General features: G+C 35.7%; 1 protein-coding gene across 1 annotated transcript in view; it reads right to left on the reverse strand.

The window, feature by feature from the left end:
- The window catches only part of LOC150094412 (TBC1 domain family member 2B-like), a 406,352-nt gene that overhangs the window by 316,639 nt on the left and 61,963 nt on the right, over positions 1-27,750 (reverse strand). Inside the window, exons 5-7 of the mRNA XM_090412467.1 lie at positions 17,416-17,543; positions 12,974-13,111; positions 2,076-2,307 (exon numbers count right to left, since the gene is read on the reverse strand). Of these exons, the coding sequence (XP_090268593.1) occupies positions 2,076-2,307; positions 12,974-13,111; positions 17,416-17,543 (498 nt within the window). The remainder of the gene's footprint in view (positions 1-2,075; positions 2,308-12,973; positions 13,112-17,415; positions 17,544-27,750) is intronic.

A 27,750-nucleotide genomic window follows, 5' to 3' on the forward strand; every position in this document is an offset into this window, starting at 1 on the left:
TTTTAGAAAGGGAGAAATGGAATGTTCCTCTCTATCTGAATGCAAAACAAACAGAGAACAACGTATATTTGATTTAACCTTTATCCAAGTGTAAGCAAACAAAGTTTGTGCCCAAAGTATTTTCAGGACGGGGACAACTCGTGGCAAAGGTGATATAACTTCTCATCACTTGCCTTAGTATCCCATAATGCAAAACACATCTCCTTGCGAACATGTATAATGCTATGCATTAAGGGAAGGATCACTATCCAGACTAGTTTCGACCTTTATTGAGGTTTCATCAGTGGGAGCCAGACCCAGAGGTGATACCAAGGTTGAAGCAATGCAGATGTCATATTTCATATGCCAGTTGCCAAAAGGTGTTACAAATTATTATTAAATTACTCTGGATTAGAGAAAGATGTTGGAAGTTTTTTTTTCACTTGGTTAGACTATAAATTATATATTTAGTTTAATCCTTTATTATTATTATTATTATTATTACCACGGGCTACTCCAGGAGTCCTTAGACTCATCGAGGGAGGCCCTAAACATCATGTTCACACAGCTGTTCAACATTCTCACAGTATCTATCATACCTTGCCTTGAACTCGCTCACTGTCATAGCACCCACAACAGACTCTGGCAGCTTATTCCACTCATTTACCACTCTAAAAGTAAAGAACCCAGCTCTAACACCCCTGCTAACCACGCTCTTGCCCAGCTTCCATGGGTGTCCCCTAGTTCTCCCACCACCAGTCCTGATCTCAAAAATATCATTTGAATTAATCCTATAGAATCCTTTTAGCAATTTGAATGTCTCAATCATATCTCCCCTTTTTCGCCTATCAACTAGTTTCTGCAACCCACAAATCTTCAACCTGTTCTCATATGGTTCATTCCATAGACCTGCTATCATCTTAGTCACTCGCCTCTGGATCCTCTCAACCTCCTCCCCATCAAGAAGGAACCGAGGTGACCAAATCTGGGCACAGTAGTCGAGATGAGGTCTTATCAGGGCTCGGTACAGAGGTACAATAACTTGTTTTTCTCTGCTCGTCAAGGTATTTTTCAACAACAAAGTGAGTTGATGAGCTGATTTAGCTACTTTCGCAATGTGCCCCCTAAACTTCATCTCCCTATCCACCAACACTCCCAAGTCCCTGGCCTCATCAATCTCTTGGAGTATGATGAGGAAGGGAGAAATGGAATGTTCCTCTCTATCTGAATGCAAAACAAACAGAGAACAACGTATATTTGATTTAACCTTTATCCAAGTGTAAGCAAACAAAGTTTGTGCCCAAAGTATTTTCAGGACGGGGACAACTCGTGGCAAAGGTGATATAACTTCTCATCACTTGCCTTAGTATCCCATAATGCAAAACACATCTCCTTGCGAACATGTATAATGCTATACTTTGTTTACTTACACTTATCCAAGTGTAAGCAAACAAAGTTTGCGCCTAAGTATTTTCAGGACTGGGGAAACTCGTGGCAAAGGTGGTATAACTTCTCATCACCATTCCATAAAACAAAGAACAAAAAAATTCACTGGGATCAATATTATTACTATTATTATTATTATTATTTGACACCTCCAGGTCCAAAGACTCATCGAGGGAGAGTGTGCCAACAGCATTGAATGATTGACCCCTTCCAACTACTAACCACGCTCAAACTTGCTTAAATTTTTGCATGAGCCATTAGTAGTAGAGTTTTGCAAACTTCACCACACTTGTATACAACAATACAGTCTCAGTACAAATTCCTTATATAAGCTGAACAAGAATCTAATAGATAGTTGTAATTTCGACATCACAAAAGCCTTGAATAAGAAATCCAAATCTATGAGCAAAAAATCCTTGAAAGAGTGAAAAGAGAATTATAAATTTTTTACAGTAACAATACCTGAAGTACACCAGTTGTCTCTAGGCAGGAAGTTAAAGAAAAAGAAAAAACACTTGTTAATCTGTTATTTCCAACATAAATTGGATATGCAGGCACATGTGTATTTGTACATTAGAAATTGTTTAAAAAATATACTGGGATTATATCTTTAGGATTATATCAAAGTTAAACTGAAAGGTCTATTGTACTTTTAATGCTTCTGCATCCTGTGTGTCTATGATACTGTCAAAAGTTTTATCCAAGGAATCATTATTTGATGCAGTGCCATTTCTGTTCTGAATCCACTCCTGTTGTCTTCTTGATGTCTCCAAATCAAATATTTCATTTGTCAGACTGACCACTGCTTTGTCTTTTTCTCGAACAAGTTCTTCATAAACTTCTTTTTTCTCTGTTAAATCTTCTATAGCCTTTTCCAGTGATCTGAAACATATTTTTCATTAGCCTGTAAGTATATTATCAATAGTACTTACACATTTACATAACCTTGGTAAAGAAGGTATTGTAAATAGTAAATGAATGCCTTTAAATTTGACACAATTTAAATTTAATATAACTATTGCACTAAAAACTTCAATATCTCCTAATGGATGATGCTGAAGTTTTATGATAAAATACTTCACAACACTATTAGATCAAGTAGTTTCCTTGATACTGTAGCCAATCAGGATTGATTAATATATAAATACAGTATTCATGAACAGAGAGGGGGTGCTTAAGGATCAAAGCTGTATAACTGAGAGGAGACCTCCACATAGCCTTTAAAGGAATGCAGAGAACCGACCAGGGCTTCTGACCTAATGTCCAATCATCACCTTCTCGTGGTGCACCCTGTTGGATATCTACTTGAATACTGAACGAACGAGGATGGGCTGGCAATTTGGGATTTAGCCGACAAAATTGTATTCTTTGGTTAAACCAAAATAAAAAATGATGGTACAACATGACAAAATTTCATGCTGGCTGGGGCGTCACCCAGTTAAACAAGGCCCTCGTTGTTTTCGATAGGGAACCAGGGCAACAGCAAAAAGTCAGCTACTGGAACAAATCTGAAAACACATCCCAACTCAACATCACCAGAGTTAAAGATCGGTACTATCAACATAAGAAGCCTGAATGGCAAAGAAATGGAACTGAAACAAAAAAGACAAAAACTGGTGAGATTTTTTGAGCAATAAATACAAAATGTTATATTCAGGCACTGACAATCAAGGAAAAGAAGGAGTAGCCATAGTATTCAACACAAAATACAAGGCTAATCTTCTTGAATGGCAGTCAGTCTCGAGTAGAGTAATGTAGGCAAATATGAGAATGGGGAACTGGACAATGAGACTTATTTGTGCCTATGGTCCCACAGAAGGTTCTACTAAGGTAGAAGTGGAGCAATTTTTTTGAGGCTTTAGAAAAAGCAACTGACACAATGAAAAAGGAAAAGTTGCTCCTTGTTGGGGATCTAAATAGAAGAGTAGGAAATGATTGTGAGACATACAAAAATATTTTGGGAAAATTTGGAGAAAAGAGCAAAGCTCATAATAATGGCAAATATCTGTTGGATTTCTGCTCAGGACATGGATTGGTTATTACTAACACCATGTTCCAACATAAAATTATGCACAAATTCACATGGAGAGAAGAGGCAAGGAATAAGAAAAGTCTCATTGATTATGTTATTGTTGATAGTGATGTTTTCTCCCTGGTGCAGGACACCAGAGTGTACAGAGGATTTGAAATTGGAAGTGATCACTATTTAGTCTTGAGCAGGATAAAATTGAATTTCATATTGAAAAGAATAACATGTAAGAAAGTTTTAAAGCGAATAAAAGTTGAGCAGCTCTCAGATGTGAACTGTAGACTAACATACATAAAAATTATTGAAGAAAAAATGAAAGAGTTTGAGAACAGGAATCAAACCTTGGAGATTCAGTGTCAAGCCTTGAAGAAAGCCCTGACTGATTCAGCTAGAGAGGCATGTGGTGAAGTTGTCTGCAAGGATAGAAAAATTAGAACTCCATGGTGGATACGGTAAGTTAAACAGGCAGTGAAGGAAAAGAAGAAAGCATATCAAAAGTTCCTGGCAAATAAGTCAGCTTGTGCTCTTAGAGAATACAGAGACAAATGCAAGAATGCTAAACACTGTGTAAAACTAGCTAAACAAAAGTCATGGGAGGACTTTGGCAAAAATATAGAAAATAAATATCAAGAAGGTGGCAAAATATTCTGGAGATTGTTGAAGAAGCTTAGAAATGGAGGAAAGAGTGCTGTAAAAGGAGTTAGAGATGATAAAGGTGACATGAAAACAGAAGAAAAAGATATCCTTGAAGTATGGAGTAATTACTTTGAAAAACTGCTAAATGAAACAAGCAGTGATGACAGCACAGTGGTAAAAAACACTGACCAGGCATGCCGTCAGGAATACATATCCATACTTGAAGTAGAAAGAGCCATCAAAGGCTTAAAATGTGGAAAGGCAGCAAGAGTAGATGATATTCAACCAGAAATGCTTAAGTGGTGGTATAAAAGTCTTACAGTGGTTGCACTGCATAGTTCAGAAAGCCTGGACAGAGGGACGAATTCCCGATGATTGGAGTAGAGCTCTCAGAGTACTCATATATAAAAAGTGAAATAAAACTGAATGTGAGAATTACAAAGGTATTTCCCTACTAAGTGTTCCTGGCAAGATCTATGCAAGTATACTTGAGAAACGATTGAGAAGAATTGTGGAAGAAAAGTTTGGTGAAGAACAAGCTGGATTCAGGCCAAATAGAGACTGTCAGGATCAGATCTTCACTTTACGACAAATAGTCAAGAAAGCATGGGAATATAACAGAGATCTGTATTTAAGTTTTGTCGATTTGGAAAAGGCATATGACATAGTACCCATATATAAAAAGTGAAATAAAACAATGTGAGAATTACAGAGGTATTTCCCTCTGTAATTGCAAGATCTATGCAAATATACTTGAGAAACGATTGAGAAGAATTGTGGAAGAAAAGCTGGGTTAAGAACAAGCTGAATTTAGGCCAAACAGAGACTGTCAGGATCAGATCTTCGCTTTACGACAAATAGTCAAGAAAGCATGAGAATATAACAGAGATCTGTATTTAAGTTTTGTCCATTTGGAAAAGGCATATGACAAGGTGCCAAGAGAGAAGCTATTCAATACACTACAGTTATGTGGTGTCAATGGGGCATTATATCAAGCAATACTTAGTCTTTATTTGAGTTGTAAGTCAGCAGTTAGAATTGAAGGAAGTACAGGAAGATGGTTTAATGTTAATTCTGGTGTGAGACAAGGATGTACATTATCCCCTCTGTTATTCATTATCTATATGGATCACATTACGAAGGAAAGTGGTATTAAACATGATATCAAAATTGGAGATGTTAATGTCAGCTCTTTGCTTTATGCGGATAATGTTATACTTCTAAATAAATCCGCTACAAGTCTGCAAGATTCCCTGACTAAATTGAATAATTGTTGTAATAGATATGGTATGAAGGTCAGCAATAAAAAGACAAAGACAATGAAAATAGGCAGAATCATTGAAAATGTTAGCTGTGTTGTGAATGGAGAACCTGTGGAGCAAGTAAAACATTTAAGCTACTTAGGCACGATTTTTAGTGAAGATGGTAAATTCAATATAGAAATAGACAACAGAATCAGCAAAGCTGGCATGGTGTTAAAGTCAATTGAATAAATTCATTTGGAATAAGAGAAAATCCTATTCCATAGGATTTCAGTTCCGAATGCCTACATGGTAAAAAGTGTAGGTCTATGCGTGAACATAAATTAAGATAGGATATCACACTGATGGTACCTGATTCCAAGAAACGATAAGGCTAGGGACTTGGGGGGGGTAACAGTGGACAGCCATTTGAAGTTCAAAGAGCATATTGCAAAGGTTTATAAAATAGCTCTGAGGATTACTTTGATGTTGAAAAACACACTTATGAGTAAAGACAAGTAAGTAGCTGATTATTTCTCTTTATAAGATTATGATTCGGCTGCATCTTAACTACTGTGCACAGATTTGGTCACCACAGTTTCGTGTAGACCAGGAGGTGGTGGAGAGGGGTTAGAGAAAAGTGACTGAGCTGGTTACAGGTCTGTAAAATGCTGCCTATAAGGATAAGTTGAAGGTGTGTGAGTTGCAAAGTTTAGATAAAAGAGGTGACACGATAGAAACATACAAGTTATTAAAGGGGTTCTATAAGATCAATACAAAGAAAATTTTTCAATACATGACAAATAGAAAGAACTTGAGGTCATTCCAGAAGTTGTGTAAGAGTGTGGTTAGTAAGGATGTGTGGACTAAATTTTTTGCTTGGAGAGTGGTGAGTTAGTGGAATGGATTGTCAGAATTAGTTGTGAGTTAATGAGTTTAAGAAGAGGTTATAGAGATTGTGTGTATGAAGGTTATAGAGATAGTGTGGGTCTCCCACGATGCGTCTTCTACTTCACAGAATAGTCCACAAAGGACTGTAGAGTAGATATGACAAAATGTTCCTTATAGAAATCTTCCACTCAGTCCTTGATTGTCACTTTGCTTTCAGCTCCTCTGTATGTGAAGCGCCAACTTTTTATATTGTCTATCCAAATAGAATCAAAGGCTTTCTATAGGTCAATAAGATTATGACACAGTACTTGATTATGTTCTACATATTTTTCTCCAGTGATCTTCTTCTTCTTCTTCTTCTGCAGCTTCTCCCACTTAAGTGGAGTCACTGTTGATGATGAGCCTCCTCCACATCCTCCTGTCTTGAGCTGTCACCACATCCAAGTTCTTCATCCTCAAGTCCTCTTCTACCAGCTCCCTCCAGCTCTTCTTTGGCTGCCCACGCTTCCTCCTTCCTTGCACATCCATCTGCATGACCCTTCAGAATGAAATTAACAACAGCATTCTCTTTGATTATTAGCATGGGTTTGCTAAAAGAAGATCATATTTTATCAATCCACTTACTTATTATGATACGGTGACAAATGCTTGGGATAAGAGAGGTATACACAATGGTATATTTAGATTTTGCAAAGACCTCTGATAGACTGCCACATAACAAGCTAGTAATTAAACTGGAATGAATGGGGTTGGATTGGCTATATGATAGGCATCTGCAAATTGTTTATGGAAGAACAATATTTCAGAAGAGAGAAGTCACTAGTAATGTGCCCTAAGGATATTATAGGAATGTTGCTGTTTAATTTATATGTTAATGATATTGGGAGCAGTCCAAATGATGATATGCAGTTGCAAAGTTGGGGAGAAATATGATGAGTAAAGCAGGAGTTGTGGCTTTGCAAAAGGACTTGAATGGTAATCCCATTTACTTGCTCACTGGATGAATGAGCAAGTAAATGGGATTACCAATTCGATGTTGTAAAGTGTAAGATTTTAAAATTTTGGAAGCAAAGATAGAGTGCAGAATACACAACTGGTGGGAATATCTTAGGGGAGACAGAAAGATGAGGAATCTGGGAGTGAATGTGAACAAGGATGTAAAATTGTTAGGGCAGTACAGCAGATCATGACAATGATGCGGAAGACACTGACATGTACAAATAAGGATGTTATACAATAGTGAACAAATTAATCCGAACACTCACATTTTAAAGAAAAATTTTAATTTGACAAGAAAAAAAATTCAAAAATTAAACTCCAACTTGACCTAATAATTTATGTGCTCCTCTATTCCTAATAAGTTCATTAATTTGCTTCGACACTCCATCAATGTAGAACACATTTTTCTTATTTCTGCATCTCGAAATCATACTTTTATAATGGATTGTATTAAGTTAAATTGCATCACAATTTAATTTTTTGAAGTCTCTTTTTCATTATGGCCCACAAAATTTTCTACTGGGTTAATGTCAGGAGAGTTACGTGGCCACTGAAGCAACTGGATGCTGTGATTTTTGAGGAACTCTTTCACTTTTTTTTGAAGTGTGGCATGGAGCGAGATCCTGTTTGAAGATGAGTTCTTTGTCTTTTCTGATTCTGTGGGACCCACTCCTTTGTCCAATATTTTTATATATTGGTCACTTTTCATCATGCCATCAACAGGCACAAGTGATCCTGGACTGTCATGTGTAAAAATAACCATAGAACATCTTTTTAGCTGGGTATTTAGGAGCTTGTTGAAGGTGGGTGGGAGAAGTCTTCTCAGCCACTGATTTTCAAACATAGAGTACTCGTTCTCCTTGGACAAAGAAATGGCTCTTATCTGAGAATATGACCTTCTTCTACTTCTCAACAGACCAATCTTTGTACCCTTTTATCTGCTGGAGCCTCTTTTTCTACATAGCCTTCATCAACAGTTGTTTCTTTTTTGGTCTGTGGGCAGTCCTCCCTGCTTCCAACAATCTTCGATGGACTGTCATGTAAGAAACATCAATCCCACTAGCTGCCAAGTCTCTATTTAAGTTTGCAGCAGACAATCTTGAATTCATTTTGCTTTTCCTAACTAGTAAATGATCTTGAGTAAGTGTTAGTTGTCCTTTTTCACCCACATTTTCCTTTTGTCATGGAAAAAAGATACCTGTCTTCCTAAACCTCTTTAAAATCATATTACCAGCACCCAAATCAACACCACACTCATTGGCAATTTCACCTTTGAGTCATGGATGTGTACCGAGAAAGAGTACATATTTTTGAATGCGCTCTTGGAGATGTATTCCATTTTATGGCTACACAAAAATGAATAAAACACTACAAATGTCAACTTGTTTATACTATTAAAAATGCACAACACTTAATAAACATCATAAAGAGAGTTAAAAAATACAGCACTCAACCAAAACAGTGAACTAAAACCAAAACGAAAATTATTGTAAACTGAAACAAAAACTATACTGAAACCAAAAACTTGATGAAAATTCGGTTCGTTCGGATTAATTTGTTCGCTACTGTTGTTCCATTGCATAAGGCTATGAACATATATGTGGATTACTGTGCATATATTTTGTCACATAGTTTTCAAAAAGCATGAAGAGATATTAGAATAGATCCACAGTTTACTAAGGTAGTTTCTCGTTTCTGGAATGTCGTGTATGAAGACAGATCGGAGAAAATGCAAGTTGCAGCGACTAGTGGATAGGAGGAGAAAATGGATATGATTCACACATATAAGTTGATAAGGACGTATTACCAGATTAATGTGAAAGAGGTTTTACACAGAATTGGGGGAAAGACAAGTGGAAAGTGAGTGGTCAGGAGAAAAGGAACAGTATAAGGTACCTGGAAGATGTATAAGGAGGGCATGAGCAAGGAAATCAAGTTTTCTTTCATGGAGAGTGGTAGGTGATCGGAACACATTGCACAAGAGTGTGGTGCATGTCAAAATGGTTTATCACAGTATGATGAACTATGTGTGATAGTGGGACCACCCGTAGTGCGTCTTAACTCCATAGAGGTCAGATAACACTACTATTAATAATATTAAGTCTCTGGTTATTGCAGCTCAGTAGTATGTTATAGTGGAAAGTTTGCTACAATAGTGTTTGATATAGGCTGTCAGTCTGCTAGAGCAGTGATGTCTTTGGCTGGTAGTTGTTGGTTTTCCACAGTATTGTTTCTTCTTCTTGATGGTGCTGCTGGGACAGGTTACTGGCATATTACCAAACAAGCCCAAGACGTCAGAGGTGATTGACGTGATTGTCAGTGAAAATACTAGTGGTGGTCTGCAGTAGATGGCACTGATGTAGATGAAGAAGATAGTTGTGGTTTGTTGTAGTTAATGGATTGAGTGGTGGAGACAGAGAGTTGTAGAATAGGCCTCAATGAGTCTTTGGACTCATTGGAGATGTCACATAATAATAATAATAATAATAATAATTATTATTATTATTATTATTACGGGCAACTCCAGGGAGTCATTAGACTCATCGAGGGAGGTCCCAAATCATATTCATCACAACTATTCGACATTCATACAGTATCTATCATACCTCGCCTTAAACTCATTCACTGTCACAGCATCCACCACAGACTCAGGGAGCGCATTCCACTCATTCACTACTCTAAAAGTAAAGAACCCAGCTCTAACACCTTTACTAACCACACTTTTGCCCAGTTTCCATGGATGTCCCCTAGTCCTCCCACAACCAGCCCTGTTCTCAAAATTATCTTCTGAATTAATTTTATAGAAACCCTTCAGCAATTTGAATGTCTCAATCATATCTTCCCTCCCCCGCCTATCAACCAATTTTTGCAACCCACAAATCCTCAACCTGTTCTCATACGGTTCATTCCACAGACCTGCTATCATCTTGGTCACTTTGGCCGGAGTGGGAAGTTTGCTAATATAGTGGGAAGTTTGCTACACTAGTGTTTGATATAGTGACAGCCAGCTGTACCTTCGCACTGTTTTATTTAAAACATTTCAATATTATTTTGACTATAATTAGTCGCACTTCTCTTTTATGTTGGCTCATGAGACATACAAAATTGTTAAAGTAGCATGATAGACCAAAGTATTGGTACTCTACCTTAAGAACACAGAAAAATATCTATGAGACCAAAGTTACATGTTCAAATAGTTAAATGAAATTTATTGGAAAAATATAAAAATAAACATAAAGGCTTTTAACTTCTGAAGAATATCAGAAAAGATCAGAAATAGTGAGAAAGAGTATCACCAAAGAAATCAGAGATGATCGCAGTGACATAAAAACTAGTGAAGATAATATGAACCTCTCGAGTAATTAGGCAATTACTGGGAAGATGTAGCGGAGAGTATGCAGTTGCTCCCAGTCAAATATCAACATGATCTTCTCATGGTGTTGCCAGATTTCACAAAAGGGGAACCCGACAAATTCACCTAGTATTATCAATATAAAATGCAAACTACATCCACTAAGTTGCAGATAGCCTTCATTATCCAGTGACAAACTTCCACCACCCTGTTTACTGGACACATGAAGTAACTGATGATGTTTGGTTTCAAAGTAGGGATTCCAGCTTCTCTTCTCCACCACTATGCAATGTGAATGATACCCATCAAAGACCATACATACCTGAATCAAAACCATGTTGCTGAGAGTAAACTGAAACTCTCTGTTATGGGAAACACACAGAGTATCTCCTCTCACTGCATATACTCCACTCTCACTCTGTCTCGCTCTTCAACTATACATAAAAAGGAATAATGAAAAATTACGATGTGTAATCAGTGTCACTGTGAGTACAAAGAACTTCCCTCAAAAGGCTTCAGCAAAAAATATAAAATAAAAAAATCCTAATCAAAGAAATATAAAAAGCTGTACCAAAAAGTCACTTTCATATCCCCTTTGCCAATACTGATAACTTAAACTTCAATATAAATACCATAAGTTATACTAATGGACATATAGTCTGTATGTGACATATCACACTTACATTTTACCTCAATAGTCCAAATTACATTTTGTATGATTCCTTTCCCTGCAAGTGGCACTTGGGGGGGGGGGGGAGCAGCTGATCCTGTTCTCCAGAGCATGGCACATTTAGAATCCGTTTTTTTTTTTTTAATCTCCTCCAGCTTTTAAGAATTCCTTGATCCATTCTGTAACCTTCACTGCTGCATTTACCATTCTCCAAATCTTGAAAACTTACCCTGATCTATTTAATTTCTTACACCCAAAGCTTTGAAGCTTGATTTTCTGCAATCGATTACTCCAACAATGAAGTCATCTTCTAAGGTGACTCAATGCCAACAACTCCAACTTACTGTTTGAGTTGTTGACATTTCACTGACCAAGTTGGAGTAGACATGAAAGAATTTACTATGAGCACTGATCTAATGCAAACTGTCCATTTATAAACCCAAATACCCTTGAATTTTTCTTAACGAGTTGTCCCTCTCCTCTAGGTAGCCCAAACCATAATCTTCAGCCATACTCTCCCCACAACACTGTCCTTGGGTATTACAAGAGTCGCAAGTGTGATTACTTCCTGAAGTTCTACTCTGCCTTTCCACAGATGAACCACTGTTTTCACTCTTCTGATCCAAACACAAGCTGAGTAAATTATTCTCACTGGCATGAAAATGAAAGCTTTCATTTCCTGCTAGATTCAAAACTGCCATCCACTTTTCAAGTCATGCAAAAGGCAGATCAAGAAAAAAAAATTTCGATATACTATAGGTAGCTTGGAACAAGAACTCCCGCTTTATGCTTAGCCTATATTGAAGCATATAGTAAATGCAAAACCACCATCAGCAAATCTAAATTCAGATTCTGAAAGGGCCAACAGCAGAACACTCACTTCCTGTCCAAACGACAGTCATGCCACTGGTTCATTGCACCGATCATCAGACACAACTTCTGCTACTTCTCTCATCTAGATAGCATCACTGTTATAGCACTAAAGATAAAGCAAATTTCCTGGGAATCATTCTTCTCTTACAAAGAAATCCAAGTAAATCACTTCCTACAATACTAAAATTGGTGTGCCACATGTCTACTTGATCTTATGGGGGAAAAAAAAGAGAAGAAGAAGAATCTTGAATGACTTACACCAAAAATACTTCTGTTCTGATGATCTCCATTTGTAACTCAAATGTTGTGCTCCAGAACTAATACTTGTCCTATATTATCTCTACATTCATTTATTCAGCTAGCACTTATCCCAATAGAGATGTGTGCCATTGAACTACTGAACCATTGTTCTCATCATTCTGATGAGAACAATGGTTCAGTAGTTCGATAATGATGAGAACAAAAATAATGGAGAAGTCATCAACAGTTAATTTCTTAGCTACCAAGATGCCCACCAGTTAATCAATGTTCACAAGTATAGATTTATCACTCTGGATACATACATAACATCGGCTAAGAGATCCAGATCTCTTAGCCTACATTACCCACCACTGTAGAAAGGTTTGGGTGAAACCTGCACTGTTGCTTTTGACATTTAGAGAGCATTTGATGCACTTGTGTCTGCATCAAGTGCCTGGTCCGTAAATTGTCATCCTCTGGTTTACCTTCCACTATCTATAATTTAGTAGCCAGCTTTGTCATGGTAGATGATTCCCCTCTTCATACCTTCTCCTCCAATGCAAGATTGCCTTAAGGTTCTATTAATGATGATGAGTGAGGAAAATTTTGTTACTTACTCTACTTGTCTCTGTAGTAATTCAATTTCTTTTTGTTGCTCTCTATTGTCATGAGTCAATACAACAATTTGTTGACTCTTTTCATCAAGGAGATTTAAATGTGTGGTGTCAGCTCTCTTTGTTTGACATACTTTAATTCTGTAAAGAAAAAAATACTATTATTAATATTGTTTTTAATTTAAAAAACTAATTGACTAAATTCAGATGTGGAATTATAGATTAAAATTTCACACCTATTTTTATGGATTAAAAAAATGGATAAAAATCAATTTAGAACTAATAAATTCAATATTATCTATGATAGAGCTTCACTAACACTTCTATAAGAAAGAATATCCAACAATCAATTGCTTTTAGAAGAAATTACAAAAATCTATATGACTATCATCTACATTTAGTGCTTCACCTTCCAACAAATTTATTGAATTTAATAGACTAACCACAATTAAAGCAGAAAATATTGCCAAAAAAAAAATCCATGATCACATTAAAGAAAAAATGGCAACAGGTAAAAAATTAAAACAAGTGATAAAGGGAAAACCAGTCACTTTATCCTTTTAAATTAATCCACAAGCCCTCATGAATTCCTAAACATAGATTAAATTACTGGGACAAATTTAGGATGAAAATTAAGCAATAAAAATAGAGAAAATTATGAAAAAGAAAATAATTACTGATTCTTACTACAAAATAAGCTGCAACAATGGTTATATGGAAAGCCAAATGAGTAAATTTACATAGAATATGAGAGAAATCACTCAAAAGACAAAGTAGTATATAAGACAGCATTCAAAGCAATGTTAATATGATTGGACAGATAGGTTTTAAATTAAATAGTTGACTACAGAATTCTCAAACGTTGTAGCCTACAGAGTTTGAGAATTTTGACAGTGAGCAAACAGCATTGATAGCAGAACCATATTAAAAATGAAGTTATCAGAAAGGAGTCTGATATTACTAACATTCAAAAATCTGTAAGACATGCTAATCTAAGATGGTATTGGTCACAAACAAAACTGGGAATTAAAAATTAACAAAATATAGATTTTTTTAATTAACAAAGTTTGCCAGTCTGTTTGTATGAGTGATTAGTATATCTGCTCTTATACAAACACGCTATAGGTTCTGCTGCAGGCATGGATATCTGTGTTTGTCTTTACATGCAAGATGAATTTCATAACCTGGTGTGAGACCACTTCACTGCTTACTAGAAACCTAAAGTGGCTTGAAAAAGTTTAATGTTTGGTCTCTAGAGTTTCCAGATCATGTAAAAAGTAAAATAAAGTAAAAATACAAATATATATATATATATATATATATATAATAAAAAAACATGGAATGAAAAATTCTCAGCCCACTCACAGTACATATGTGCTATAGGTTTACAAATTATGTTTGAGAATTATATAAATCAACAGGATTTAATATCCACTTGATTTATATAATTTTGCATTGCAGAAATGAAGCCTTTCGGCTCTTTATTTTAGTAATTATAATGATTATTTATAACTTTACTACAGCTAAACAAAAGATCATGGGAGGACATTGGCAAGAACATAGAAAATAAATATCAAGAAGGTGGTAAGATATTCTGGAGGTTGTTAAAGAAGCTAGAAATGGAAGAAAGAGTGCTGTAAAAGGAGTTAGAGATGATAAAGGTGACATGAAAACAGAAGAAAAAGATATCCTTGGAGTATGGAGTAATTATTTCAAAAAATTGCTAAATGAAACAAGCAGTGAGAGCACAGTGGTAAAAAATACTCAACAGGTATACAGTCAGGAATACATATCCATACTTGAAGTAGAAAAAACCATCAAAGGCTTGAAATGTGGAAAGGAAGCAGGAGTAGATTATATTCGACCAGAAATGCTGAAGTATGGTGGTATAAAAGTCTTACAGTGGCTGCACTGCATAGTTCAGAAAGCCTGGACGGAGGGATGAATTCTCGATGATTGGAGTAGAGCTCTAATAGTATCCATATATAAAAAGGGAAATAAAACTGAATGTGAGAATTCCAGAGGTATTTCCCTACGAGTGTTCCTAGTAAGATATATGCAAGTATACTTGAGAAACGGTTGAGAAGAATTGTGGAAGAAAAGCTTGGTGAAGAACAAGCTGGATTCAGGCCAAATAGAGGCTGTCAGAATCATATCTTCACTTTACGACAAACAGTTGAGAAAGCATGGGAATATAACAAAGATCTGTATTTAAGTTTCGTCGATCTCGAAAAGGCATATAACAAGGTGCCTAGAGAGAAACAATTCAATATTGTTTCTCTCTAGGCACCTGGTGTCAATGGGGCATTATATCAAGTAATACTTAGTCTTTATTTGAGTTGTAAGTCAGCAGTTAGAATTGAAGGAAGTACAGGAAGATGGTTTAATGTTACATCTGTTATGAGACAAGGATGTACATTATCCCCTCTGTTATTCATTATCTATATGGATCACATTATAAAGGAAAGTGGTATTAAACATGATATCAGAATTGGAGATGTTAATGTCAGCTCTTTGCTTTATGCGGACGATGTTATACTTCTAAATAAATCCGCTACAAGTTTGCAAGATTCCCTGACTAAATTGAATAACTATTGTTATAGATATGGTATGAAAGTCAGCATTAAAAAGACAAAGACAATGAAAATAAGTAGAATTGTTGAAAATGTCAACTGTGTTGTGAATGGAGAACCTGTGGAACAAGTAAAACATTTCAGTTACTCAGACACGATTTTACTGAAGATGGTAAATTCAATATAGAAATAGACAGCAGAATGAAGAAAGCTGGTATGGTATGCAGTCAATTGAATAAATTCATTTGGAATAAGAGAGAAATTAGTCAGAACACTAAATTAGCTGTATATAAGACAGTGTTGAAGCCAGGTTTAACTTATGGATCTGAGAGCTGGGTCAGAAGTAAAAACTTGACCAAAGACTAGAAACTGCAGATATGAGAGTCCTGAGAGAGAGATTAGAGGCGTGAACAGATAGCATCAATGGAAATATCATATTAAAAATGAGGATATTAGGAAAGAACTTGATATTGTCAGCATCCAAGAATGTGTTAGCAGAGCTAATCTCAGGTGGAATGGTCACTTAAAAAAATGGGCGAGGAAAGATTAGCAAAACAAGTGTTCTCTGCCAGGAAAACGACCCAGAGGAAGACCAAGATATAGGTGGATTGATACGGTACAAAGTAGCTTAGACAATAGACATATAAGATCTGATAATAATAAATTTAGTTTATCCTTTATCCAAGTGTGTGCAAACAAAGTTTGCACCTGAAAGTATCTTCAGGATTGGGGTAAAGTGGTACAACACTGGGCAACTCGTTGCAAAGGTGGAGCAAGCTACCAACACTCCTATCTCGGTATCTCCCATAATGCAAAACATATCTCCTTGCGGATATGTATAATGTTATGCATTAAGGGAAGGGCCACTATCCAGACTAGTTTCGACCTTTATTGAGGTCTCTTCAGTGGGTGCCAGGCCCAAGTGGAGATACCAGGCAGAATCATTAGCAAGGTCATCTCCTCCTATAGGAGCTGCCAAACGGTGTGCCACCTTTTTATTAAATTACTCTGGATTTAGAGAAAGATGTTGAAAGTTTATTTTTCACTTGGTCAGACTATAATAAATTTAGAGCTCCTATAGGAGGAGATGACCTTGCTAATGCTTCTGCCTGGTATCTCTGCTTGGGCCTGGCTCCCACTGAAGAGACCTCAATAAAGGTGGAAACTAGTCTGGGTAGTGGCCCTTCCCTTAATGCATAACATTATACATATCCGCAAGCAGCTTGCCCGGTGTTGTACCACTTTACCCCAGTCCTGAATATACTTTCAGGCGCAAACTTTGTTTGCATACACTTGGATAGAGGATTAAACTAAATTTATTATAGTCTGACCAAGTGAAAAATAAACTTTCAAGATATGATAATGTTGGAGTCTTGACAAGTAACAGACCGATTTGGAGGAAAATTATAGATAGGAAGTTAGTAATGATGTAAATTTTTCATGTAGTACTATCGTATCCTGTACACCCCTTGATGGTACATGTCAGGAATTTTATGATGATGATAACTTTACAATATGTGTACATATGCACAAATATGCAAAGTTTTTATTTTTAAGTATTAATCCCATCCATGAAAGACTGTAAACTAATTGTACATTTATTATCATAAGTGAACTATGGGTTAAATGATCCAGTTCCTCTAAAGATCCATAGGTAAAGGATTAAACCAAGAATATAATTTATTAGCATCTTTAATTTATAGGTTCTTTTTCAAAGCTAACATAAGATGCACAGGATCAAGATACTACTATTTCAATATATGTTCCACATACAGTATAAATAATACATTTTGTCAGAGTTCAATGTGCTTTATATTGACTTACGGGAAACAACTAAAACAGCATGCCAGTATAACAAAAAACCTAACTCACAATGTATCTCTTTCCATGTAAGCAATATCAAGCTGTTTATGTAATGTTTTTATAACTTCTTTGCTAGCTTTCAGTTCATCGTCAGCTGTTGATAAATCTTCCTGAAGTGAATTTAACGATCCTTGCATCTGAAATTTATAAAAATTCCAAATTATAAATATATAATTCCATTATAACAAATAGTGCAAAAATGGTTAAAAAAAAAAAAGTGATTATAATAAATGTTTGTTTTAATTGATTTAATGTCTGGAAATGTAAAAATTGTCTCAGAATCAAAACATCAAATAATTAATTTTATTTTATTCTATAATAATTAAATTACTGCAGTATGCAACTGAAGCATCTTAATGACAACTTACAATCAATTCATAAAAGATTGGCGTTTATGTAAATTGAATATTATTTCAGTGATAATGATAGCATATACATTGCAACCAGCATGCTATTCTACACAGTGTGGAAGAAAGTGAAAAATAACAGTTACTATATATCATACTCTGTTCACATCAGAGTTGTATTATTATTGTTGTTGTTGTTGCAAAGATTTTGACATTTATATTCAGCAATGAAAACTTTCTCAAAGTTATCGTATTAAAAAAAATGAAAATTCAAAATCAAATTAATTTTCAGAACAGAGTGATCAATCATAATCACTCTCCTCTTTTGAAGGAGCAGGTGATACTTTGTTTATAATTATATTCTCTGATACTATCACTAAATTCAGAATTCTTAATTCCTGCATTCCTCTGAGTAGATGCTATTTAAGATAATTATCTCAAACCTCAGAAATTCCATTCATCACATCTGATTTATTCTTCTTTCCAATTTACGTAGTTTTGTTGTAAATCAAATTTCCCACAACAATCACTTTTCACACTCATTAAGCATAAAATATCCTTATTATTTTCCTCCACATTTCCAGGTCTACAGCAATTTTCTACTAAATATTTTGTCCTGTTTACCCCTATCTCAATGCCAAATGTTTTTAGTCCCCCCCCCTTGCTTTTTTCCATCTGCCTCTACTCTGATGGGACATAATTTCTCTGTCATTAGCTGTCATAAGCAACACTGTTACCTGTTTATCCTTTGAATCTTCTCTGAATACACTATACTCTTTCATTTCTATTCTTATTAGAATATCATATTCACTCTATTCATTGTCACCTATAATTTTTGGACAAGCAATACATTAATGATACAAACTCATTTTCCTTACTTCAAATATCGCCAGCGTTTGCATATAAGCAAAGTAGTGCATTTCCAGAATGCATATTAGCTGTAAATAAACCCTCTGATCAGACTTTCTGAGGGTCAAATTCCTGATGACTGGAGTGGAGTGCTCATAATGCTCATCTATAAAAATGGAAATAAAGCTCATTACCAACAAGTACTAAATGAAAAATTTACACTATTACTAACTTCCTATGGACAATTTTCCTGCAAATTAATCTGTTATGTGTCAAAGATTCAATATTGTCAGATCCTATATTATTCTCTTCTAAGGTGTATCAATCTGCATAGATCTTCTTCTGGGACTTTTTGTTGCCATCCTGGAAAAGAATTCTTGTTTTGCTAACCTTTCTTCTCCCATTCTGTTTAAGTGACCATACCACCCAAGATTAGCTCTGCTGACAACTTTCATGATGCAGTGCAGTCACTGTGCAACTTTTATACCTTCATATGAACATTTCTAGTTATCATTCCAGCTTCTTTACACATTTCAGATTTTCGATGTTTTTTTCTATCTGAATTATATGTTCTCTTGATTGTATTCATGTAAAAGATTTTTCTACCACTGCTTTTAGCATTTAACAAAATTTAAAGTTTTTTTTTTCAAACTTTACCTTTCAAACTTCTTTATCAAACTATACCATACCTGAATTCATTTTACACAAATTATGGACTCTACAACTGTGTTAAAAATAATTATTTTAATTTCCCGACGTTTTAACCTTTATATTAAGGTCATCATCTGGAGCACACACACACACACACACACATACAGGGTGTTCGGGATAAATTTGACAGTTTCGTAAGGAAAAAGAAAATCTTCTTTGTATCTATTAAATTTAATGAATTGACAAAAAAACATTACAGGCAGAGTTAATTACAATACTATCAACAAGATTTACTCAAAATAACCACCATTAGCATCGATCACAGCTTCAATTCTGCTTCGGAACCTCGAACAAGCTGATGCTACAGTCTCCCTGGGAAGGGCCGCAAAAACTGTTTTAATTTTATCCATTAACTGGGCTTTTGTATTACTGGAAGTGCGATTGGTGTCTTTTTCAACTGCGCCCCATACAAAATAATCCATGGGGTTAAGGTCTGGGGAGTTTGGAGGCCAAACATTTGGACTGGTGAAGTCGTAGAAATTTTCAGACAACCATTTTTGACTTTTCCCAGAGGTGTGGCAAGGGGCCGAATCCTGCTGCCATACATACGGCCTACCATTGGCTACCCTTGTTATCCAGGGCTTGACTACAGTTAGCAACTCCACGAACAAAGCCCGAATTCCAATGCCAGGGTTCTTCAACACCTGTTCCTGCAGATTTGCGAGGAATTCTGCTGTACGAACGCAATCAGATCGTCTGCTAGGGATCTTTCTTCTTGCTACATCCTCGTAGTCACCATTGCAAGTCTCTAGTTCATGCCTGATTGTTTTTACTGTATTCAGGGAGCATTGGGCAGCAGTCGTAATATCCTTATTTTGATGGCGGGCACGAATCATCATGATACAAGTTATTCTCTTCCATGATTCAGGTGGGTTCCAGCTATCCATCCTTTCTGACATCTTGTATATGAATGAAGAAGGGTCCAAACTTTTAAATGAAGAGAAGTGTGTGTTAATACATGTAACTTACGGAAAAATATAATTAATTATAAATATGTCAAATTTATCCCGAACACCCTGTATATATATATATATACACACACACAATGACAAGCTATATTACCTTTCACACAGTATGCTAAAGAGACAATGATTTGATCAACAGTTATTCTAAATTCTCTGATGTTGTCTTAAATAGAATATAGCCTTGATGTAGTTATTTTATTTCATATATTTATTTTAATTTTATTTTATTTGCACTAGAGGTTAGGCCAGTAAAATAACTGTTGATCAAATCATTCTCTTTAGAATACTGTGTGAAATGTAATATAGCTTGTCTCTGTGTATATATGTATGTATGCTCAGATGATTACCTTAATATGAAGGTCGAAATGTCAGGGAATTAAAATAGTTATTTCTAACACGGTTATAGAATCCATAATGTGTCTAAAATGAATGCTAATCACCGTGTAACACTAAAAGAAAAGGATACCATACCTGAAATTTGCTACAGGTATGGTATAGTTTGATAAGGAAGTGACTGCCATTGCCTAATTTTTAAGGTTATTGCAGTTACAACAAACTAAGGACATTACTTGATACTGCAAAAACCTGGTGCAAAAGTATATGTATCACAAACCACTGAATTGTGTAATGTACTTTACTCAAAAACCATACTGATATAACTGGAAAACAGCTAAGAAAAATGTTGAGAATTAATTTGGTGTTAAATGTTAATAACTGGAATTATTGTTTGTATTTTGGTAAAATCTCATTCAATGCTTAGCCAAACTGCAGAGTGAATGTAGAGCTCTGTGTGTTATTAATGGTACTTTTCATGAAATCTGTAGCCTGCATTGAATGGCAACAAAATGGCTGCATGAATAAAATCATCACATTGTGTTGCACAAAGAGTAAATATGATTGATGGATACATCTCTCAGATTGTATAATCTGAAGAATGTGTTTGTAAAGAGACTGAACAAGAGAGGTGAGTAGGTATGGATCATAGAAAGCATGATTTTACTGCAGTGCAAGATATCACCAAATGAAAGTATAAAGCGAGGAGTGTACATTAGGCCAAGGACAGAAAGTAGTGAGAGGAGTAAAGTTGTCGGTGGTAATACCAAAAGGGCAAGTGGGAATAGTACTGGGAATATGATTGCTGAAATGAAAGCGAGCATGATTGTAGGTATGAAAGCGAGCATGATTGTAGGTATGAAAGACAGTACAGAAGATAGAATGAAAGTAAATGTGATAATGGGAGGCAGACATTGAGAATAATGGAACAAAAGAAAGCATGATTTAACAGCAATAATGCTGTATGTAAGCAATCCAACTTGAGTGGGAATGAAGCTTAAGAAGAATAATGCCGTATGTATTACCTATATCTATTTATAGCCATTTTCCTGTGCACTAATGGCAGCCATGTTGTATGTTGTTACTTGAGTTTTTCTTTGAATCTTGTACAGCCACTTAATAGTGAGTTTGAAACAGCTGTTACTGGGAAATGGAAATGAGGAAAGAAAAACTGCTAAGTTGAATTCTGTGATCTCAGATATTATTTCATATGAATTTTTAACTACTCTCCAAGGAAAAACAGAAATTAATAGTGAAGGACAACACAACGTATCAAGCCTTCAGATATCAGCAAGAAACACATACTATATAACGTGAGATGACATTTACAATGAAGTTCTTTTCTTTGGAACTTCTCGAATATTATACTCTTATTGTCAGAGTGATTTTCTTCAGGTCCACTTAAGGAAATGAAAGAAGGATGTTTTTCATCAAACTTATCTGCCAGAAGAAGATATATATGCAAGCATAACAGTCAAGTGAGATCTTCAACTACATGAATTATGATCTAAAGAATTTGAAAGGTAAGAAAGATTTGAATGAATGAGTAGAAACAAAAATAAATAAAACAAAGGAAGATGAAAAGGACAGTGAAGATATAAATTCTTCAAAGTTTCCAGATAGTGAAATGAAACTATAGAACTTTTAGCTGAATTTTATGTTCAATTTTTTGTATAGTACTCAATGCCATCTCTCGGAAATGAGTTTAATTATGAGTCAGAGCGAGAGATTTTTTTTTTTTTTTTTTTTTGAGCATATCCTGTGCAATTCTTATAATGCCCATATAAATATCTTTTGTATTTAATAAAAATTTAAAGTTAGAAGAAAAATTAAAATTTCTGAATAAGACAAATTCATAGAAGGCTTGGACTTGAAAAAAATTTGTGCGATTTGAAAATGAAAGCAGTTAGCCACATCAGAAGAAATGTAGTAATTAACTAGTGCCAGAAAAAAAATTCATTACAGGAATGACTTTTGAAACTATGGCAAAATTCAGAAATGAAGATCTCTCTCTCTCTCTCTCACACACACACAGAGGAGAAACACTACTTTTGTTATTACTGAAGCCAATAAATGAAAAGCATTAGTAGTTAAAGATCAGAATAAATACTAATGGAAGCTAAAATGCATATTATGTGATTATTCCATTTATTTTCCTCTTGTTAATGATCTTACTACTACCCAAATTAAAAAATTCAACATACTCACTGATAATGTCTTGTTGGGATGAAGAAACCAAAAAGAAACTTACACCCTATCATGAATATCCTTCTTGACTGTATGGTCTTCCTAAGATACATAAAGCAAATATTCAGTTATGTCTTGTAGACCGCACTGGCACTCCCTGTTCTGTCCATTTATTAAAAACAGTTCTCATTTTAGAAAGAAGATATAGTTTCATCTTCACCCCAGTGTTCATATATCTATTCGATAGATATATTTACCAATGTTCATTTAGATTAAATAATGGACTTCCTCAGGCAAGACTTTCCTGCAGATAATGTTTGCCTCTTTGACAGTTCTTTGCTCTGGCCATCACAAGATATTCACTAGATAAAAAACACAGGTGTGTAAGGCCGAGGTATTAGAGCTGTTGCACAAACTGAATAACAATTCAGCAATAGGAAGTGATGGAATATCAGCACATATGCTAAAAGAGTGTTCAGCTGAACTGGCTATTCCTAAGACCATGATGTTTAATACGAATCTCAGAACAGGGAAAATTCCACAGGAATGGAAGGAATGTATGATAATTCCATTGCACAAGGGTGGTGCAAAGACTGATGTATCCAACTAACGACCAATTAGTATCTCAGGAGTGGTGATAAAGATTTTGGAAAAATTGGTTAGGGCCCGTGTTCAGAAATGGGTTGAAAGTGAATCGCTACTTCGCAATGAACAACATGGGTTTACTAAGGGAAGGCCATGTTTTAGCAACTTGCTCACATTCTATAACAATGTTACCATTGAACTAGACAAGGAAAATGGATACACCGTGATACTTTTGGATTTTGCTAAGGCTTTTGACAGAATACAGCATGACAGATTGCTGCATAAATTGGAGCAAATGGGTTTGGGTTATACAATGCTAGCATGGATAAGAGGATGGCTGACTGACAGATATCAAAAAGTGGTATATGGGGGATCTGAGTCTGCAAGGTTTAAGGTAACAAGTGGTGTGCCACAAGGATCAGTATTTGGTCCACTGTTATTCAATCTGTACATTAATGATATTTGGAAGGATTTGACAAGCGGCATACAGTTATTTACTGATGATGCAAAGATAGGTAGGATAATCAGGAATGCTGCTGATATGCAGTCTTTGCAGAATGATTTGAATAGGCTGGAATTATGGGCATGGGAAAATGGGTAGCAGTTCAATGTCAGTAAATGTAAAGTCATTCACTTTGACATGATTAGATATCCAATGTCGTATTATATTGGTGGGATTAGGCTAGAAGAAATTGATGAGGCTAGGGATCTTGGAGTGTTAATAGATAGGAAGTTGAAGTTTAGAGGCCATGTGGCAAAGACCGGAAATACAACTCAAATGATAATTGCAATGCTGAAACGAACCTTCACATGTAAAGATAAGGATGTTATTTTGCCTCTTTACAAGGCCTTATAAGACCTCACTTGGACTATTGTGTGCAGGTCTGGTCTCCATTGTGATTCTGATATATTGGAGAGAGTACAAAGGAGAGTGTTAAAAATTATATCAGGATTGTGGAATACTGATTATGACGACAGATTGAGAATTTGTAGACTGCAGACACTAGCAAACAGAAGAAAGTGGGGTGATATGATTGAGACTTACAAACTTCTGAAAGGGTCATACAGGATTTCAATTGATGGAATTTTTCAATTTATGGAGGGTGGGGAAAAGACGAGCAGGCATCCTTGGAAGCTGAGAATGAAGGAAGCCAAGAAGGGTGTGAGCTAGATTTTTCTCTCAGAGGGTGGTGCATGATTGCAATGGATTGCCACTGGATGTTGTGAGTGCAAGCAGTATGAATGAATTCAACAATAAGTATGATAGCTGGTGTGTGTAGTATGTGGTCTCCCTCCATGAGTCTCTGACTCCCTGGAGGTCTCTCTTAATAATAATAAAAATTAAGGGTACTGCCATGGGTCGTCCTCTTTCTCCAACACTGGCTAACTACTTCACAGATAGGTTTCAACAATCGATATTGACCAGCATCTCTCCTAAACCTTTTCTTGTGGTATAGATATGTGAATGATACCCTTGTATTTTGGTATGATTCCTTACTAAACTCCTACAGTTATTCATTAAGATCAACATATATCACTATTGCATCCAGTTCATTCTTGAGGTAGAAGATAATTGGATTGCCTTTCTGGATCTCCTTCTTTTTCAATCAAACTGTAGCCTTCATTTCTCTGTTTTTAGAAAGAAAACCGATACTGGACTTTATAATCTTCCTATTTCACATCATCATCATCCTTGTCAAAAGTCTTGCACCATTAAGACATTGAGCTCACTCTATGTGCTCTACTGAAGAGCTGTTTCCTCAAGAAATAAATTATATCAAGTCCACTTTCCTTGCTATTATACTGAGTCTTATGTCAATAAAATCATTAATAACAATAGGGTTTCCTTGTCATCTGCCCCTGAAGAAGTGGTCCATCATGTAACCATTCTGCATGTAAAAGGCATCTTTGAAGGAATAGACTAACAATTTAGATCTGCTGACCTACAGTGCCCTTTCACACTATTAACAAGATTTCTGCTTTGTGAGGTCTCTGCAAAAGATAAACTTCTGCCTTTGATCCGCCCTGGAGTCTATCAAATTTCTTGACAGTGTGAATTATCACATTTTGGCCAAACTAGTAGATCTGTGGCTCTACATTGTGATGAACACCTGGATTACATTAAATGCCATGAGCCTGAACAGTTAGGACTTACAGAACATGCTATCTCCACCAAATACCAAATCCTTAGGAAGAAGATTAAGGTCCTTCATAAAAGTAAATATCTTATGGTTTATACAAAGAAAATTGTGAAACCTAACTACACTATTTGAACCTGACAGAAATACTGGACTGAAATAATCCCTATCATGGGAAACAGTACTTCTCCACACATTCAACGGGAAATAGTTGTTGTTTTTTTGATATTAATTAATTCTCTTTTGTTTAAAGTTGTATATTTATGACCTTAATGTACAAGGTAGCCATAAAATAACATTCACTCTTTGGAGGCATCTGTAACTAAAACCAATGAACAGAATGAGACCAAATTTTGTATTGAGACTTTTGAAGGCATGGGAAGATGATTTACGCAAAAAAAAAGAAAAAAAAGAAAAAAGATTTAGTAACAAAAGTCGCCAATAGGGGAAATGGCAGAGCCGAAAACAAGCAGATAATTACATTAAAGGCAGATAAAATGGAATAATAACATTTTGTCGGTGTAAGCGACAGCCGCATCACTCATTCCAGCTGGATATGTGCCGCGTTACAATGATAATAAGAATAATAATTAAACTAAAACAACAACTTGCAAGAGACAGAAATTAATGTAGTCATTGAACTCACAGGAAATAATGTTTTATTCATCAGAATCAAGGTCCCCTGGACCACATACACAATTTTCAATGTGCTGACCTTTCTTGTGTACAACAAATTGCATCCGGTGTGCGACATGTTCTACAGTTGAGTGTAAGGAGTCAGAATGGATGTTCATAACAGCCCGTTTTATGTTCTCTTTCAAGACATGTAAGTTGGGAATGCCACCAACATACACAACAGATTTCAAATACCCCCACAGCCAAAAGTTACATGGAGTGATGTCCGAGGATCGAGGCAGCCATGCCATTGGAAAGAACTGACTGATAACCCTCTCTTCTTGCACTGCTTTCCATCCTCTGCCAGGTCTAACTCCTAGTGATCCAGTTTCTTCAAACTTCTTAATCATAGCTCTCAGTGCTACAGCTGACATAGGACCTGTACGCAGGTTATGAAGCCTTCTAAATTCCCAAAGGGCCACTCCGGCATTACACTGTTTAAGGTAAAACAACTTAACAAGTAAAGAGGCAAGGTAGGACGCATATTGAGCACAATTCGTCAGTCATTCAAATAACTGCTTGAAGGTTCCCAATCCCTTTTTAAGTGGAATTGGTGGCGCTGCTGTCATGTATGCACAGTAAAATTTGCATAATGTTTTTTACCTGCGTTTACTGCAAATATTTGACTGCTTTCGGCTCCGTCAGTGCCAAATTTTCCCGTATCGGCGAGTTTGGTACTAAATCTTTTTTTCGCAGAATTCATCTCCCCATGCCTTCGAAAATCTCAATATAAAATGCGGTCTCATTCCATGTATTAGTTTTAGCTACAGATACCTCCAAAGAGGGAAAGTTCATTTATGGCCACCCTGTATTTTAGACTGTGCCACTCTATATCATATAAGCACATCTAATGTTTTCATTGTTGAGTCTTTCAGTTTCTGTTCTATTTATTTCATTTGAAAGTCAGACTGAAGATTCCCTTGATACTTGGGTGAAAATTCTGTGATTAATAATAAAAATATCACTTAAGTATAATCTAGAGTAAGTTTTATTTGAAGGACAAGAGGGAATGTGGAATGCTGCTGAAGACAGAAGAGGAATTATGTCTGCACAAGGTGGAAAAATATAAAGGAGAAATAGTGACAATGGCTCTGAGACAGTATGGTGTGAGGCAGAGGTTGACAGAATGATATATTTAGCTGGCTGTTGCTATAGACCAGCAACTTGAAATAGCGAACAAGGGAAGGGTCATTGAGGATGATTTTAATTCTAGTAATACAAACAGGAGAGACAGATAGCATCTGGGAATAGGAAAATAAATTTGAGTTCTGCAAGGACAAACCTTAGGCAGTATCTAACAGACGGCAATATTTAATGGATTGAAAGTCTTAGATCTGATAATTTCATTAAAGAATGATGATGTGAATGAGGTATTATATTTCCCTGCAGCTAGTGGAAGTAGGCATGAGGTGTGCACCTGGGTGGTACTGACCAAATGTATGATGTCTTCTTGGAGCTATAATATGAAATGAAGAGCTAATCAGAAAAGAAAAAAATGTTACTTGGGTACTGATTAAGAGCTATTTAACAATATCTACATGTAAATATATTCTG

The sequence above is a fragment of the Typopeltis vanoorti genome, chromosome 22, assembly GCF_054136105.1.
Source record: "Typopeltis vanoorti isolate ZY-2024b chromosome 22, IOZ_Tvanoo_1.0, whole genome shotgun sequence".
Taxonomy (NCBI): Eukaryota; Metazoa; Arthropoda; class Arachnida; order Uropygi; family Thelyphonidae; genus Typopeltis; species Typopeltis vanoorti.